The sequence below is a fragment of the Equus asinus genome, chromosome 2, assembly GCF_041296235.1.
Source record: "Equus asinus isolate D_3611 breed Donkey chromosome 2, EquAss-T2T_v2, whole genome shotgun sequence".
Taxonomy (NCBI): Eukaryota; Metazoa; Chordata; class Mammalia; order Perissodactyla; family Equidae; genus Equus; species Equus asinus.
In genome coordinates, this window is record NC_091791.1 from 151,552,213 (window position 1) to 151,570,214 (window position 18,002).

The following is an 18,002-nucleotide window of genomic DNA, read 5'->3' on the forward strand; positions in this document are numbered from 1 at the left end:
ACCACAAATCAATAACCTAACTTTCCACCTTAAAGAGCTAAAAGAAGAATAGCAGGCTAAAACCAAAGGTAGCAGAAAGAAGGACATAGAGATGAGAGTGGAGATAAATTAAATGGAGAATAGAAAAACAATAGAGAAAATTAATGACACCAAAAGTTGGTTATTTGAAGAGCATCTTAAAAATTGACAAACTTTTAACAGAACTAATGATAAAAAAAGAGAGAGAGAAGACTAAAATTACTAAAATCAGAAATAAAAGTGGGGACATTACTACAGACCTTAGAGAAATAAAAAAAGATTGTAAGAGAATATTTTGAACAATTGTATGCCAACAAATGAGATAACCTAAATGAAATGGAAAAATTCCTAAAAACACATAAACTACCAAAACTGACTCAAGAAAGAACAGAAAATCTGAATAGACCCATAACAAGAGATTGAATTAGTAATCAAAAACTTCCCGACAAAGAAAAGTCCAGGACCAGATGACTTCACTGGTGAATTCTACAAAACATTAAAAGAAATAATATCAGTCCTCAAACTCTTCCAGTAAATAGAATAGGAGGGAACACTTCCTAACTCATTCTGTGAGGCTACTGTGAGCCTGATACTAAAACCATATGAAGATATCACAAGAAAAGAAATAATTTTAGTTTTCTTTTCACAAGAGAATGAAAAGGCAACTCACAGAATGGGGGAAAATATTTGCAAATCCTATACCTAATAAGTATCCAGAATATAAAAGACCTCTTACAACTCAACAGCAAAAAGGCAAACATTCAATTTAAAAATGAGCAAAGGGCTTGAATAGACATTTCTTCAAAGAAGATAGGCAGATGGCCAACAAGCATGAAAAGATGCTCAATGTCATTAGGGAAATGCAAATAAAAACCACAATGAGACACCAGTTTAAACCCACTAGGATTGTTATAATTTTTTTTTAATGGAAAGTAAATTTTGGTGAGGATGTGGATAAATTGGAACCCTCGTACATTGCTGTTGAGAATGTAAGATTTTCAACTTGTACACAAATATTAATAGCAGCACTATTCACAGAATGTCCATCATTCTGATGTCCATCAACTCATGGATGAATGCATAAACAAGCTGTGGCGTATCCATAAAATGAAGATTATTCCATCACAGAAAGGAATGAAGTACCGATACATGCTGCCACGTAGATGAACCATCCAAAACATAATGCTGAGTGAAAGAAGCCAGGCACAAAAGGTCACATATTATATTATTCCACTTATAAGAAATATCCAGAATAGGTTAATCCATAGAGATAGAAAGCAGATTAGTTGTTGCCAGAGGCTGGGGGAGGGAGAAATGGGAAGTGACTGTTTAATGAGTATGGGGTTTCTTTTGGTGATGAAAATATTTTGCAACTAGATAGAGGCAGTGGTTACACAACATTGTGAATGTACTAAATGTCACTGAATTGTACACTTTAAAATGGTTATGTAAATTTTTGGTTTGTGTTATATAAATTTTACGTCAATAAAAAAACTGAAGCAGTTTCTGACTCCAGAGCCAGACTTTTTATACCAAATAGTATCCTGCTTTGCAGAATGCTGTACTGTAAGCTACTATTTGATGTGTAGCCACCAGAAGTGCTTCAATCTCAATACCTAAGATTCTGATGAAATAAGCATTCAATAATGCCACCTCTGTTCTAATGCCCACTTGCTGGGGATAGAAATGAGTAAGATAGAGGCTCTGCCTATGAGCTCACACCTAGGTCTCCACTAACATTTGTGGGTCAGGAAAAAGTACAACTAGAAGCCCCTGGTCCATTCTTCTTAGTTCCCTCTGTCAACCCCTCACCGTTTCCCACACCTCATAAGCATGTGTGTGGAAAACCCAGCCCACACAACCAAGCTCCATATACATATACACACACACCTGCCCTTCAGGCACACAGCTGCCTATGGGAGTATGGAGGCCCCAGCAGTGGGCACAGAACCTTTTGAGCAGAGAATTTTAGAGTCCTGGATATGTGGTGTGTGATTTAAAGTAGGAGAGAGCATAGGTTCCTTGATCTGATGGACTCTTGTCTTGTAAGGAGGAACATAGGTGGAGGAAGGTCAGAGTAGGAGCCTCAAAGCATTGGCCCAGGGAAGGGCCCCCCCACTGCCCAGGTCTAGGGGTGGTACTGCCTTCCTGTCCCATTTTACTCACGCTTATCCTGTCCCATCTGAGTACCAACCATGAGTTGGTATCTGCTCTGGAATCAGCAAGGAGGGACTGGCCTGAAAGCAAGTCTAAAGTTTTATCTTACAGGCCACACCTTTATCAGAACTGAATTCCTGGAGTCTCAGGGGCCCTGTAGGGCTTGTCTGACTTAGCTGTGTGGAGGACCTTGTTGTCACCATTCATTGCCCATATTCCAGGATTCTGGGCTCTGCTTCCTAAAAAATTTTCTGCTGGAATTCCTGAAATGACTTTGCACACCCCAGACTTTCAAATCCAGCATCCATTGCTCCCACCATATACCATGACCAGCTCTGTGTACTCTTACCCTTTCCTAAATGATAAGCTGAAAGACTGTGATCCAGGAATATAAAAACGGGGACTGAGATGAGACCTCCTCAAAGTAGGAGGATAATTTCTCTGATAAAGATAAGTATTCTTTATAGGAGCATAATAGATGGGTCCTGACACTTGACTAGGGGGTCTGGTCAAGGGAAATATCTAGGATGTTTAATAGGGGACTTGAAAGATCAGATCTTAGGCAGACAAAAGTGAAGAAGACTATTATGGTGGGAAAAAGACAAGTTAAATGTACATATACTAGTTTTCAATTTGTATATCATGTCCTCTGAAGAATGAAAAACTTAAATATAGACAGAAGATTTATTCTGAGGCAGAATCCCTGAGGATTGGTCCGTGGGTTACTCTGATGCTCTTGAGAGGGAAACTGGAACTAGAACTTGCTGTCACACTGAAGTCAGTGGTAGAATCAAAGGAATCCAAAGAATTCTAACTCTACGACAAGAGTATCTCCATCTGCTGCACATGCCCTTGAGAATTTGAGTATCCAGAACTAAGCCTCCATTCCTAGTTAGAAGTTTGTATTTGCCTCTATTTTGGGGCTTAGTTCCACTCATATTAAGATTTATTCTAGCCAGGGGAACATGGCTAAAAATTCTTTGCCTCATTATCAAATTCCATTCTCATTGATGACTATTTCTGTTGCTCTCTTCCCATAGCTAGATTTTCCCCTCTTTCTGCCCAAATGCTTTGGCTTGAGTCCCTAGACCTCTGCTCCCCGATTTCCCACACCACGTGTGTTCCTTATCCCTGACACCTGATCTCCCCAAGCCTGAATCTTGCTTGCCTGGACCTAATATAGCCACTTTGTCTTTGAATATTACCTCTCCACCATTCTCTCCAGTCTCCTTTTCCTAAACTCCTATCAGACAAATGTTGGTGCTTCTCACTCTAGCCTCCATTTGTCTTAATTTCCTCTTCATATTTTCTTACTCCATAGCTCTCTCTGTTTTGCTCTGGACATTTTCTCCTGTTCTTGTTTTATAGATGCTATTTATTTTTTGTTTCTTTAAATTTCTTTGAATCAGATGAGTTCTTCCTGAATCAGCTATTTGCAAGAGACTTGCAAGAGGGTGGTGGCAGGGCCATATTTGGGGTTATTATTTTTTTTTATGAAATTGTGTGTGAGAGTTCTTAGAGCCCTTACTTTTCCCCATAATCAGCACTGCAGTGTTGCTTACAATGCAGAGTCTGTCTCCTCCACTCTTCCTCACCAACAGGTTGCTTCCCACAAATATGGCTTATTTGTCCTTGTTCAGCTTCACCTTCCCTATATCTCAAACCTCCACTCCCTCACCCGGGCCACAGGCGATTAAAATACAGGTGGGCTTCTGATTCATTTCATAAGCTGTTCAATAACCCAACATGTGATCTAATGCAAAAAGATGATCTGGGAAAACTAGAACCTCTTGTGAATTTAACTCTGGAAACAAAGAGAGAATCAGGAAATTGATAGTCAGAGCAAAAGCTTAAAGATTGCAATGAAGTACAGTTTGGGACATGAAAGGTCATGGCATGGAGAAGCATATGGAAACAGCATCTAGGAACTGAATTTAAAATGTAAGACAGAAGAAATGCAGAGATGTAGGGTGGAGTCAGTTAGTTGGTATAGACAAGAATTACAGAGAGAAACAAATGTGGAGAGTGGCTGTGTTACATTAACCACAGCACTGTCTTATGGCTCTTCCTGGATTGCTATGCCTAGCACAACGCCTTGCCATAGTAGGGGCTCAACAAATGAGTTGGAGGAATTGATGTTTATCCCCATAGAAAGTGAGGTTACCTCTTTGCTCAAGGTAACTTGTCTGAATCTCTGCTCTTGTAGCAGACCCTCTACCCCAGGACTTCATAGAAACTATTTTCTTACAGCTTGCCATGGAGTTTGCTAAACACTCACTTAATGACTTACTCTCAGTCTTCACCCTCCTTCGCTTATTAAGTCTCTCCTCTGCCTCTTGTGATCCAACCCTGTCCTAGCTCTCCTGCCTCTGACCGCCCCTCTGACTTGGCTGGTTTCTCTTCCTCTTCTCACTTTGTTAAGTGTAAACAATCACCATGGTCTGTCTTCAGCTATCTTCTAGCTCTATACTCTCTTCTTACCAAGTGAGCTATTCATTCCCATGACTTCGTGTCCAACCTCTATAGAGGTGACTCCCAAATTTATCTCTGGGCCTACATCTCTGAGCCCTTGACTGGGTCCTTGAAACTCAACAAGACTGAAACAATTCATCTTTTTCCCTAAACCAGTTCCTTCTCTTGACTTGCCTGTTTCTATTTATTGCACTACCAATATCTCAGTTTTAAAATCTGAGTTGTCTTTGGGTGTTTAATTCTCTTCCTTCCTCATCATCTAATGAATTGCAAAGTCTCGTTAATAATAATAGAAATAATAATAATTGCTAATCCTCTTCTGCCTCCAAAATCTTCTCTGCTCTCTATAGCCTACCAAAATAACCTTTGTGGTTTTTTTTAAAAGGGCCCCAGAATTCAGAATTCTCTACAACATGTTGCAAACTCACATTTCTTGTCTTATTTTCCATGGTTCTGTTATACAGTGAAAATTTTGAATTTACTATTCATTTACATATTAATGATTTATTTAACTTCCATTAACCAAAAGATAACAAAATATTTTTTTAAAGATTATTCTATTTTTTGTACTAAGCTGAGTGAGCAATTCTGTGGAAGTGAAGAGAAAAAAAAATTGTTTATTCTCTACCTTCTCCATATATGCCTAGAAGATCAAATTCAGAAAAATAAACCCATCAGGGAATACACAAGTACAAAAATTATTGTGTTGTAAGCCAATCACGCTGTCTTGAAAACTCTAGAATTAGATACATTCTGTATAAAATAAAACTCGTGGGAGAACCTGGCCAACTGAGGCTAATGTAAGAGAAGTGTTGCTTACCAGAGCTGGTTTTTCATCCTGGTGAATGCAATATCTTTTGGAAATGGATGCCATTTAGGAATTTTATTCATTGTGTTTTTAAAATATATTTAAAGGAGATTAGTGGTTGCCAGGACTTGGGTAAAGGGGAAATGAGGAGTGATTGCTAATGGATATGGAATTTCTTTCTGTGGTGATGAAACTGCTCTAGAATTAGATAGTGGTGATGGTTGTATAACTTTGTGACCGTGCTAAAAACCACTGAACTGTACAGTTTGGAAGGGGGAATTTTATGGTATGAAAATATGTATTTAATGTTATTGATTGTTATTTGGCTGTTAATTCATCTTGCCAATTGAGGTTTTGCTAATTACCCTGACTTTCAAGAATATAGCTTCTGCTATAAAACAAGGGATTATTTTCACCATATTAGCTCATATTTACTGAGCATTCACTGTGCAAAATGCTTTACATACATTATTTCATTTAATCCTCATAACAACCCTTTAAGATAGGTATTATTATGCCATTTTCAAGGAAATTGAAGCTTAGAGAGGTTCAATTAGCTGCCAAGGTCACATAGTAATTAACTGGTAGAGCCTGGATTTCAACTATTTATCTGACCCCAAGCCCATTATCCTAATAATTGAGTTAGCAGAGAACCAGTCAATGTTTTGTGCAATTGAATTTATTAAATGGATCAAATTTGTGAGGCAAAATAGCTGGAACAACTTCCCACTGTCCAGAGGGAGAAATAGAATTGGAAACCAAAGTAGATTCTGAAATTTCTCTACCTAGAAATCTTAGGAAATCACACCCACTGCCAGCCCCTTAAGGAAAATCTAACCTTAAGGCAGAGAGAGAGAAAATTCAAGTCAAGGATTGATAATTCATCCTTACAAAGCATCTGGCTGGCAGGAGTCACTTTCTAAGCAAGCACATCAACCTCCTTCCACTTATCTCGCACATTCTCACAGAGCAGAGAAAAGGCAAGGAGTAGAGCAGTGAAGTCCTTGGAAACTTGCAAAAGAAATAATTTTTCCCTGAGAAATTTTGGATTGCAAATTTTTAAAATCATGGTTAATAAAATATTTACGGGGATCTGTTGCTTTTTAAGGGCATTTGTTGCATATTTAAGAGCATTTGTTGCTTTTTAGCTTCTGTTCCTTCAAAGTAGTTTTTTAAAACTCTGATGGGCAGATTTTCTGAAGAATTAACCTTAAGAGCAGAGAAATACAATTCATCTCTAGAGGACAAACCATCTGGCACAGCCGGCTCAAATGCAAGAGCAAGATATGGCCATGCTTCATGCGCCCTGCCATTTTCACATAAGAAGGAAGGATTATGAACTTGTTGACTTTTCAGAGTTTCTCAGAGTTGAAAGAGACCTTAAGTCATTTAATTCACTCATTTCCAGCCTCTGCCTGAACATTTGAAATAATAGAATGCTCACTATTACACAAACTATTTTTTATACTGTTATGGAAAAGTGTCTATATTTACTGACTTCACCTTAATAAGAGTGTAGTAAGACTGGGCTATAGTGTTTATTTTTCCTCTAGAAATTATAAACAAAATACTTAAAACTCTGTTTGTTTCAACAGTTAAGGACAGAGAAGAGTAAGAGCAAATCTAAAGATCCATAATCAAGAAATTTAGAACCTGATCTTCATGATTAATATATGTTTACTTAAATTAAACTTGTAAGAAGTGGAAACAGATGGAAATGATAATTCAGAACACAAGGACTCATGGGCCAAAATTTCTTCTTGATGAATTTTAGTGAGTTTTTTTCAGCTTTCTTATAGTAAATATTTTCTTTTGTCTATGAAGAAAACACTTAGTTCAGAAGAACATAACTTCCTTTAGTTTAGTTCTGAAGAGATCTTACAGGAATTCAGTTAAAAATATTTAACTCCTGGGGCCAGCCTAGTGGTGCAGTGGTTAATTTCACATGCTCTGCTTTGGCCTGGGGTTTGCCAGTTCAGATCCTGGGTGTGGACCTACGCACTGCTTCTCAAGCCATGCTGTGGCAGGCATCCCACATATAGAGTAGAGGAAGATAGCCATGAATGTTAGCTTAGGGCCAATCTTCCTCAGCAAAAAAAAGAGAGGAGAATTGGCAGCAGATGTTAGCTCAGGGCTAATCTTCCTCAAAAAAAAAGAAAACATTTAACTCTGTGAGAATCAACTCCACTTTAAATACAAATTATCAAATGTGAGAGTATAATGAGCAAACCAAGTTATATATAATAAATGTTTTCAATCTAAAAGAAAGTGATTACATTAATAAGGAAAGTAAATTTTTGTGTAGCATTTAGTTTAATTTTTCTCAAAAGTTTATGGTGAGTTTCATTACTTTCCTACCAACCTCTCTTATCTAATATTCTCAGTTGTTCCAAGGCCTGGAGAGATTATAGAAGCTATAAGCTGTCACAAGTTAAATATTTCCCTGAATTTCCTTTCCTCCTCTAAAATCCTTACCCTTTTCTATGATTGGGCTTTCTATATTATGCCTAGAAAAATCAGCTGACTTAGAAAAGGGAAACTCACCTCCATTAAGCTCTATCATCAGGCCACCAGGGGGCAGAGGCAGGCACTTGAACCAGAGCTCAACAGGCCCAGGATGGCTGCAGACCAGCAGTCTAAGACCTTGTTGTTTGCTAAGAATGGGCTCAGAGCATGACAGAAGGAGGAAAAGTTCAGAAGCTGGGGAGAAGGGGCAAGGCCAGTGTGAGGTCTGGTAGATTCCGTGACAGTTTGTCAGTTGCTTTGATCATCATTAGCTTAAGAGAAAGAGAAACACTGACTGGAATGGCCTACCTGCCCACCCTTGTTTGTGGGTATAGAGGGAGGCACCTCATTTAGGATTGAGGTGGCAGTCTAATCTTAAGGTTCACATATTCCAGTTTCTGAACTAGGGTGCTTACAAAAGAGGAAATAAACATCATGAGCAGCCTATAAGCCTAATGCATGAGAAATCACCACCTCATCTCTGCTCGTGATCCCATCACAGCATTGAGACACCAGCTAAGTGTCTTTCACAGAGAACAATTCCACCTCTCAGAGCTCACATTCCACTGAAATGGCCCCGACTCTATCTCTGAGAAAGTAACAAATGCCTGGAAAACTCCAGGCCTTAAGGATGCAAGATCAGGAAAGCCTCATTTCAAACAGCTTTCTTCAGCAGTTTTAGCTTTAGCTCACAGAGATACATACCTAGACTGTGCTCCTGAGTGACCTATAAATAGCCATCACAGAACCAAACAGCTTTTCTTACAGTAATTTCTCTAACTCAGTATATTTTCTTGAATGTCTAGCTCCTGCCTAGCTGTCCAGCCTTAATGCCCACAACTCTTCCTTGGGTGTTTGGGATTACCCAAATATGCCATGCTTCTGTGGCTTTGCCCATGTTGTACCTTTGCGGGGATCCTCGCTCCCTAAACCCCAATCATTATCTCTTCAGTAAACTCTTCCATAACCATGCCCCCAAGCTTTACCCTCCCTCCCCCATCCTTTGTAGAAAATATTTTGCCAGCAGAGTTTCTCAACCTCAGCCCTACTGACATTTTGGGCTAGCAAGTCTTTGTTGTGGGGACTGTCCTGTGAATTTTAGGATGCTTAACAGCTTCTCTGGCCTCTGCTCACTAGATGCACACTAGATGTAGCACCCCACTGTTTGTGACAATCAAAAATGTCTGCAGACATTGCCAAATATATGCTGAGGGCATAGGGGTGGGACGCACTCCCAGTTAATAACCACAGATTTATACATTTCTATTAGCACCCCAGATCTTTGTACATGCCTGTACATGATTATTTTAATTATTTGATTGCATGTCTGCCCTTTCACTAAATTGCGAACAACTGCTAGGTAGTGCTGTGTCTTTCTCACCTTGACAGTACATGGCATTCATTGAGTCAAATTCCTTGTCAGATAAATGGCTATGAAATGCTGATGATCACCTAGAAACTATGTTCCTAAGTAAAAAACTTATCTTGAATATTTTTGTTGCTGGCTACAATGTTTAACAACATTTAGTAAAGACAATTGTACTAAATCCTCGAGTCAGCACATTCTCAAGCCTTCAGTCCAGTGGCGAGAATCCTGGCCTAAAAGACAGAAGCTTTGTCTCCACCACAGCACTGAGTAACCCTGGCTAAGACCTTTAACTTCTCTGGGCCTCAGTTCCTCCATCTGTAAAATGTGAATTCCTAAGACTCCCCTTCCACCTCTAAAGTTTGTGATTCCAAAACCTCTATGGCAAGAGGTCCCAAATTTCACGAAGGGGCAGTTCAGGTTTTTAGTGTACTCTTTAAAAACAAAGTTGGAGGGAAGCAGTGGACAGCGGTGTCTAAGAAACTACACATACCTAGTTTTACCATATAATTGGTAGGGAAAAAAAAGCAAAAACAAAGTCATAAACCAAAGTTACTTTTCTTTTCCAAGCCTCAATTTTATCATATATAAAATAGAGACAATAATATTTATCTCATTAGGGGGCCGGCCCAGTGGCACAGTGGTTGGGTGCACATGGTCCGCTTTAGTAGCCTTGGGTTCACCGGTTCAGATCCTGGGTGCGGACATGGCACCACTTGGCAAGCCATGCTATGGCAGGCGTCCCACATATAGGATGGAAGAGGATGGGCATGGATGTTGGCTCGGGGCCAGTCTTCCTCAGCAAAAAAAAAAAAAGAGGAGTATTGGCAGCAGATGTTAGCTCAGGGCTAATCTTCCTCAAAAAAAAAAGGGGGGGTGGCAATGTTTTAAAAAATTTTAAAATATATTTACCTCATAAGATTGTTGTGAGGATTAAATGGATGATGTATGTAAAATGCTTAACAGTACCTGGCACATAGGGAGCACCCAATAAACGGTAATAGCTGTTATCATTGTTATTGCACTAACACTGCTATAGTAAATAGTTTACAAAACTTCTGCTTCCTCAAATTAACTTTCTATCTTGAACTATAACAAGAGAAATAAGTAGTTATTAATCTTTAAGGACTCCAATGGAGCTGAATATAAATTAAAAGTTCAATTTCCCATCTTCCAGACTCTAAGGAAGTTACTGAGAAGTCAGAGTTATTTACTCTTTTATGCTTCGGCAGCACCCAGCAGATATTTGTCATAGCTTTTATTGCACTGCATTATTTTTTTCATTGTATTATTCCTATTTCTTTTCACATCTCTTTCCCACTAGCTGTGAGCTTCTTGGAGAAAAGGACTGTCTTGTTCATCTTTTGAACTACACAGGCCTACCACACTAGCAAAATTTAGTAAGTACCAAGTAAATGAGCAAATGAGTGGGTGAATTAAGGAGTGGCCCCTGCCCAGCAATGCACTGCACTTTCTCTCCTCTGGTTGGAGAATAGAGCAGTTGCTGTTTCTGTGGCTTGGGCTGGTTCGGAGGAAAGGAAGAGAAGTTCTTCCTCTAAAGGCTCTCTTCTTGGCAGAGAAGCCAAGTGGTGTGGGTAACTGACTGCCTCTGTCCTGTCACACCACACCGGCAGCCCCTCTGCTCTCCCTTTAGAGAGTCAGTGATGTGGGCAGAGCCACACCTGGGGTCACGTGCCTTCTTCATGCCACTCCACAGGAGAAGAGAGTATGCCCCGTAGAATCTTTTTGCCTGCTGAAAGCTAAGGGGGCTGCTACCCTGATTATTATCCCCCATACAGTTAGGGGTATTATGTTAGAGCTGTCTGTAAATAGTCCCTGGATAGTGAAACAAAAAGCTTTTGTCAAAGTCAGAAACCCACCTGCATAATGCCATGAAACTGGAGATGAAAGAAGAAGAAAACAACATGTTTTGCTTTCAAAATACTACATATTAACAGTGTGTAAAACTGTTATAAGTGAGGCTGGCAGAGGAGCCTGCTGTCCCACCCAGGAATACCTTGTTTAGAACTACCCAGTAGGTCCCTCCTGCCTGCTAGCCTCAGATCCCAGCCCAGCCAGAGGTTACTGGAGGAGTCCAGGATGGTAGGGCGCTAGGATAGCAGGGCTTACAGATAAACGCCTGTGCCTTCCTGAGGCTCTCACTGGTCCTAAGTATCTGTGAGGCTGTCCTGAAAGCCCAAGGAAGCCAGTAAGTAAGACGCCTTGGGAGTGCGTGTGCATTTGTGCAAGCGCTGCTGCTGCTCCCTGCTCTCACTGCAGGGAAACTACTGTCTCGGAGACCACGCTGTGCAGAGGTCTCACAGAAGGTGCCACCAATGAGAGCTTTAATAACATTCCCTGACCATCCCAGTATGCAGATTTTAATATCAAATCCGTAGGACCTAATTGATGTGGCTAAGGAAAGGACCTAAAAGTTTATCCCTCATAACAATTTTAGGTCGTTGGAGAGTAACTTCTTTCTCTTGGCAGGTGCACTTGACATTTGCATGAGGAATGAATTCAGTGTAGACCAGACAATAGAAAGACCCATCCTTGCTCAAAGGTGGATCTGACTCCTTCACTCTGTCTCTCTTAACCCCTATCTTGAACAGCTTAGTTTCAATCTGTGGTTGATGAAATCCAGACATTACAGCTAAATAAATTTGGCTCTCATTCTCTGCTGTAACTTCAGAGAACATCAGGAAACGACAAGTGAAAACTGCCAGATTATCTCACTGTGGGCTAACTTGGTCTGAAACTAGATCAGGCATCAAGGGGATAAATTTGATTGTCCACCTCTCCTAATGCCATTTTTACTCTGGCCAAATGAGCCTCCACCTTTCCAAAAAGGTACCCGACAGCTAAATCCAAATTGCCACAGTTGTCCCCCTGGACTCCTGTCATTGCCACCTCAGAACAACGATCTCCCAGGAGCTGCCACAGCTTAAAAGGCTTGCACGGCTCTGCTGGCTGTGCTGAAATGAAACGATTAGACCTCTGAGGGCAGGAGAGGACCAGTGCAGGAGCAAATTTCTCAGACCAAGGATGTTTCATCCTTTTTCTTATACATTTCATAAAATTCACTTCTATTTTAAGAGGAAAATCAACACCAGGATCTTTCCTTCCTAATTCCACCTCCATATCCCACCCCCCACCCCCAAATTTCAAACAGGATCTTTAGCCTTCCCTGAAAGCATCCTGAATCCTTAAGAATCTTTCTCTGAAGGTACTCCTCCAGAGCCTTTAATGGCTCCTTAGCACCTGTAGAATAAAGTCTAAACTCCATAACACAGCACACAATGCTGTACTCACGGTGTGGCCTCAATCTTCTTTTCTAGCTTTAGTTCTCACTTCTTTCCATAGCCCTGCACAGCAGTCGGTCAAATTATTCACGTTCACGTGCCCTGTGGCAACTCTCTTTTGTTCTTACATCCTGTTGGGTTCCTGCTCTTGCCTAGGTATATGCCCTGACTGCCTGTGATGTGTGAAGTGCCTCGTACTGTGCCTGAAACATAGCTATCGCTTAATAAATAGCAGATGTCATTATTAATGCCTTCTTGCTTCAATTGTTAAGACAGATAAGTCATGCTCCCACTAAACAAATCCTTGAACCCTGCCTAGTGCTTATACTCCAAATTCCTGTCAAGTTTTCCTCCCTGATGAGCTGGGCTAGACAATGAAGTAAAAGTTAGTGTCCCCAAACATATCTATGGTGATAGTAATCCAAACAGTGGTTGCCTGTGGGGGATAGGGATTGACTAGAACGGGACATAAGGGAACTTTCTGGAATGATAGAATTGTTCTATATTTTTTTTTTAAAGATTTTATTATTTCCTTTTTCTCCCCAAAGCCCCCCGGTACATAGTTGTATATTCTTCCTTGTGGGTTCTTCTAGTTGTGGTATGTGGGACGCTGCCTCAGCGTGGTCTGATGAGCAGTGCCGTGTCCGCGCCCAGGATTCGAACCAACAAAACACTGGGCTGCCTGCAGCGGAGCGCGCGAACTTAACCACTCGGCCACCGGGCCAGCCCCAGAATTGTTCTATATTTTAATTGGGGTGTGGGTCACATGCAAGTATATATTTGCCCAAACTCATCTCATTATACACTTAAGATCAGTGCATTTTGCTGTCTGTAAAATTTATCTATTTTTTTTAAAAGTCACAATCCTCTCTATTTTTTTCCCCTAAAACAGAGATCAAAACCTCAAATGTCAAAAAAAACCCCTCAAATGTCCACATGAGCTTGGCAGGTAAGGTCAATATGCAGTGGACTGGGTAGAATACGATAGGGAGTGTTGCAGGCTGCTGGTGAACTGGAGAGAGTATGCTCTTTATCCTGATCACACAGACAAGACATGCAGTAGCTGAATCTGTATTTAATAGGCACTTCAGGTGTTCTGATCGTTAGCCAAGTGTGTAATACACTGTGCTATGTCACAGAGAAATTAATAGTCTCCAAAGTGGGATGCACAAGATGATCTATTGAAATGTAGAAAGATAATATTTAGAAATTTTTTTTTTCATTTTCATGTTCTTTTTTCTCATTTCATTTTGGAACATACAAAAGAACCCACAGAAGGGAGTATACCACATTTATCTTGTATATCCTGTGCCAAGTCAAGCAATTGAGGTCTGTGGTATGAGACATTCCAGAGAATGCAGTGTGGAGACAGACATAACGTGGGGATGGGCACCATTCCATTGGCACAGCTGAGCCTCCATGGAAGAGAGCAACACTGCTACAACCATTGTAAGTAAGGGACAAGTTTTACTCATTTCATTCAGAGGGAAAGGGAGAAAGCACCATAGAAATCTCGTCCTCTCCGATTCTAACATGCAGGCTGAACTGTGAATGCTATGTGATTCTCTACAAAAGAAAAAAGAGCTAGTGTGTGTGTGTGGGAGGGTGGTGAGGAGGTCTTCTCAAGGCCGGTGACTCAGCCAGGCTGCTTGAGCAGCTGGGATGGCAATGCAGTGATGTGTCTGTTCACAGAGAAGCATGCCAACTTGTGGATTAACTACCAGTGTGGTGGAAGGCAGGCACACCTGTAAAGCCAGGGTGAAGGCAGCCCCCTCTGGCCTGACAGGTCAGAAAGTACAGAACCACAACTCTAGATTCCAGTGTGCCTAGGCAACTCCTCGGGCTGGCCTCAAAGTCCACTAGGAGTCCCAGCAGGACATGGCACCTGCCCATATACCCACCTCCACCCTGCTGGTTGGTAGAGGTGGTCAGAAAGGACTGACTTCCTTCTACTCCAGTGGAATAAGGAAATCCAGAGAAACCCAGAGACAGCACCCTTCCTGGTCCATTAACTAAAATAAAGATTCCATTGCTCTCAACAAGACCCAGAATAATAGTTGCTTAAACAAGAATGCAGTTTATTTATCTCTCAAGTAACAGTCCAAACTTGCATGGTGGCTCTGGTTTGCAAACTTGTCAGTCTCCCAGCTTCCTTCCATGTACCCCATCTAGGATGTTGCCCTTATTTGTTTACATGATCCAAAATGCCCACATGTGGCCAATTAAAAATTGATTACTATGAAAAAGAAAGGAAAAATTGCTTTGAGGATAACCACCAGTCTCTGGCACACTGACAACCAAAGTCCAGCCCTGCAGCATGAAAGCAAAGGCATCAAAAAAGCAGTCTCATCGTGTGTGAGAAGTGAAAGCATTTTTAATATACTCCAGAGAGCAATTTTTTAAATCAGGCTTTCTGAGCTCAGCGCATTGGATGCCAGCAATCCATAGTTTCTCCACAAGGACATGGGAAAGTCCAGCTGGGGGTTCTGTCTGTCCTGAGCAACACAGTACACATCATAAATAAATACGATGGTACTGACGGCAGCCAATTTTTTTCAAACAAACTGGGCAAGTTTTAGTATATTTAAGGGAAATACAGAGGCACTGACTACAGAAGATGTGGCCACAGTCTGTAGAGTAGATGTGCCGTCTACTCAATTCAATCTCCGAGTACCCATCCATACAAATTCGACACTGGATATAACCAGGTAGTGTGCAACTTAAAGTTTCTTCTTCCAGGGCATTATGGTAGGCACTGTGGGTCACATATACATCTCTGTCCCTCATCAATTCCTTATCACTGCTCACCACACAGCTGCCAGTTTGGCCTTGGAGTGACCTTGTGTTTCCCCTTGGCCGCCTCCTTTCTTCAGTAATCACAACACAGTCCTGGTGAGTTAGGTCAATCACTGCAGGTTCTAGAGATTCACAGGTGAGGTCAACTACTTCATCACTTTCCCCAAGTTCTATCAGTTCTGCTTCCAAGACTGTCTGAGGAGTTGGGCCTCTTTCTCCAGCTGTATGGAATTCTCGGGCTTGTCTGGAATTCACCATGCTACCATAGCCCATTCTTGTATTCATTGTGCTTTTTGGATCCAGCCTTCAGAGAAACAAGTGACCCATGCCAGAGTTTACAGTGAGTGTCAAAGTCCTCAGTGTCTCACAGCTGTGGGTCAGTCACTCTCTGATATGATTCTTACATAAGAATGTAGAGCCCAACTTCTCCCGTATATTGAACTCTGATTCTGATTCCAGTCCTGTCTCCACCTCCACAACTCCTACGCTCCCCCGGGGTTGGGGAGTGAGACTTCTGGGAGCCACTTATGAGACAGCTCAATCTGAATTTCTAACTGAAAAAAAAAATGAGAGAAAAATTAAGCTTTAGTAATATTTAAAATAAGCTTGATAGTAATATAAAGTGTATAGATATATAGAGAAAAATGTGTACTCAGAATTTTTGATAGTTATGCATTTAATCAAAATTTAAACTTTGTGTCCCTCCTCATTTCATGTCCTGGTGGTAGTGAGGGGAAGGACAAACCCAAGGGGCACTGACATGAAGAGAAGCACAGTCATTAAACACCGAGAAAGGGTGTATGAGAGCCAGATTCATCCAAGATCCATTATGAGGATCTCAAGGAAACACTTATTTTTTACAAAGTGAAAATGGAGAGACCAAAAAGCTCTTTGCACATTTGAGTTTCTTATAGCAAATAAGAAATGAATCAGTCTACACAGAGGTTCATCTTGCCCAAGATTCCCTTTCTCATAGAGGCAGCAAGTGAAGTTTTGAGAGTTTTATCCCAGATTCTGTTCTAGGAAAGAGGGGATAGAGTTCAAGCACTCGCCATAGAGAGACTTGGTTTGAGTCTAGACTCTATGACTTTTGGGCATGTGACCTAGACAAACTTCTCAAAACCTCAGCATATTAATCCTTTTAAAAATTTATTCTGGGGGCCGGCCCAGTGGCCGAGTGGGTAAGTTCATGCGCTCTGCTTAGGCAGCCCAGGGTTTTGCCAGTTAGGATCCTGGGCACGGACATGGTACCACTCGACAGGCCATGCTGAGGTGGCATCCCACATGCCACAACTAGAGGGACCCACAACTAAAAAACTATATATATACAACTATGTACCGGGGGGCTTTGGGGAGGAAAAGGAAAAATAAAATCTTAAAAAAAAAAATTATTCTGTATGGAGCCAGCCCTGTGGCGGAGTGGTTAAGTTCGCCCACTCCGCTTCAGTCACCCTGGGTTTCGCCGGTTTGGATCCTGGGCACGGACATGGCACAGATCCTCAAGCCACCTTGAGGCAGCGTCCCACATGCCACAACTAGAAGGACCCACAACTAAAATATACAACTATGTACTGAGGCGATCTGGGGAGAAAAAGCAGAAAAAAAAGAAAAGATTGGCAACAGTTGTTAGCTCAGGTGCCAATCTTTAAAAAAAAACAATTATTCTGTAATTTAAATATATTTAAAATAATTTTTAAATCATTGGTCATCATTAGGGAACTGCAAATCAAAGCCATAATGAGATACCATTTCATACCCACTAGGATGGCTATAATAGAAAGATAGATAATAACAAGTGTTGGTGAAAATGTAGAATGTTGGGACTCTCATACACTGCTGGTGGGAATATAAAATGGTGTGGCAGCTTTGGAAACCAGTCTGGCAGTTCTTCAAAAGGCTAAACATATAGTTACCATATAACCCAGAAATTCCACTTTTGGTATATACCCAAAAGAACTGAAAATTTATGTCCACAACCGAAAATTTGTACATGAATGTTGATAACAGTATTATTCATAACAGCCAAAAAGTGGAAACAACCCAAATGCTCATTAACTGACGAATGGATAAACAAAACGTGGTATAATCCATACAGTGGAATATTCCACAATAAACAGGAATAAAGTGCTGATAGTTGCTATAATTTGGATGATCTTTGAAAACATCATTTTAAGTGACAGAAGCCAATCACAAAACACCACATACTGTATGGTTCCATTTATATGAAATATCAAGAATAGGCAAATCCATAGAGACAGAAAGATTAGTGGTTCTTTAGGGCTGGAGGATGGGGAGAAATGAGGAGTGACTGCTACTGGGTGCAGGGCTTCTTTTAGGGGTGATGAAAATGTTCGAAAATTGAAGTGATGGTTGCACAACTCTGTGAATACACTAAAATCTACTGAATTGTATACTTTAAACAGATGAATTGTATGGTTTATAAGTTATATTTCAATAAAGCATTCACAAAAACAAATGCATAAGCTGCCATAGAAATGTTACACAAAGCAGTATGAGACAATCTAGATTTAGACACAGCCCTAGAACCTGGTGGGGAAAGGTGGAACCCTAGAGGGAA

The 18,002-nt window shown here is 40.8% G+C and overlaps 2 protein-coding genes across 7 annotated transcripts in view; both read right to left on the reverse strand.

The window, feature by feature from the left end:
• TRIM69 (tripartite motif containing 69) overlaps positions 1-18,002 on the reverse strand; it is a 48,966-nt gene that overhangs the window by 30,311 nt on the left and 653 nt on the right. The gene's annotated exons all lie outside the window — the stretch shown is intronic.
• Positions 14,686-15,850, reverse strand: LOC106834999 (E3 ubiquitin-protein ligase RNF4). Its single transcript, XM_070504493.1, has one exon. The coding sequence runs from the start codon at positions 15,707-15,709 to the stop codon at positions 15,143-15,145; it is 567 nt and encodes a 188-aa protein (XP_070360594.1). The 5' UTR covers positions 15,710-15,850; the 3' UTR covers positions 14,686-15,142.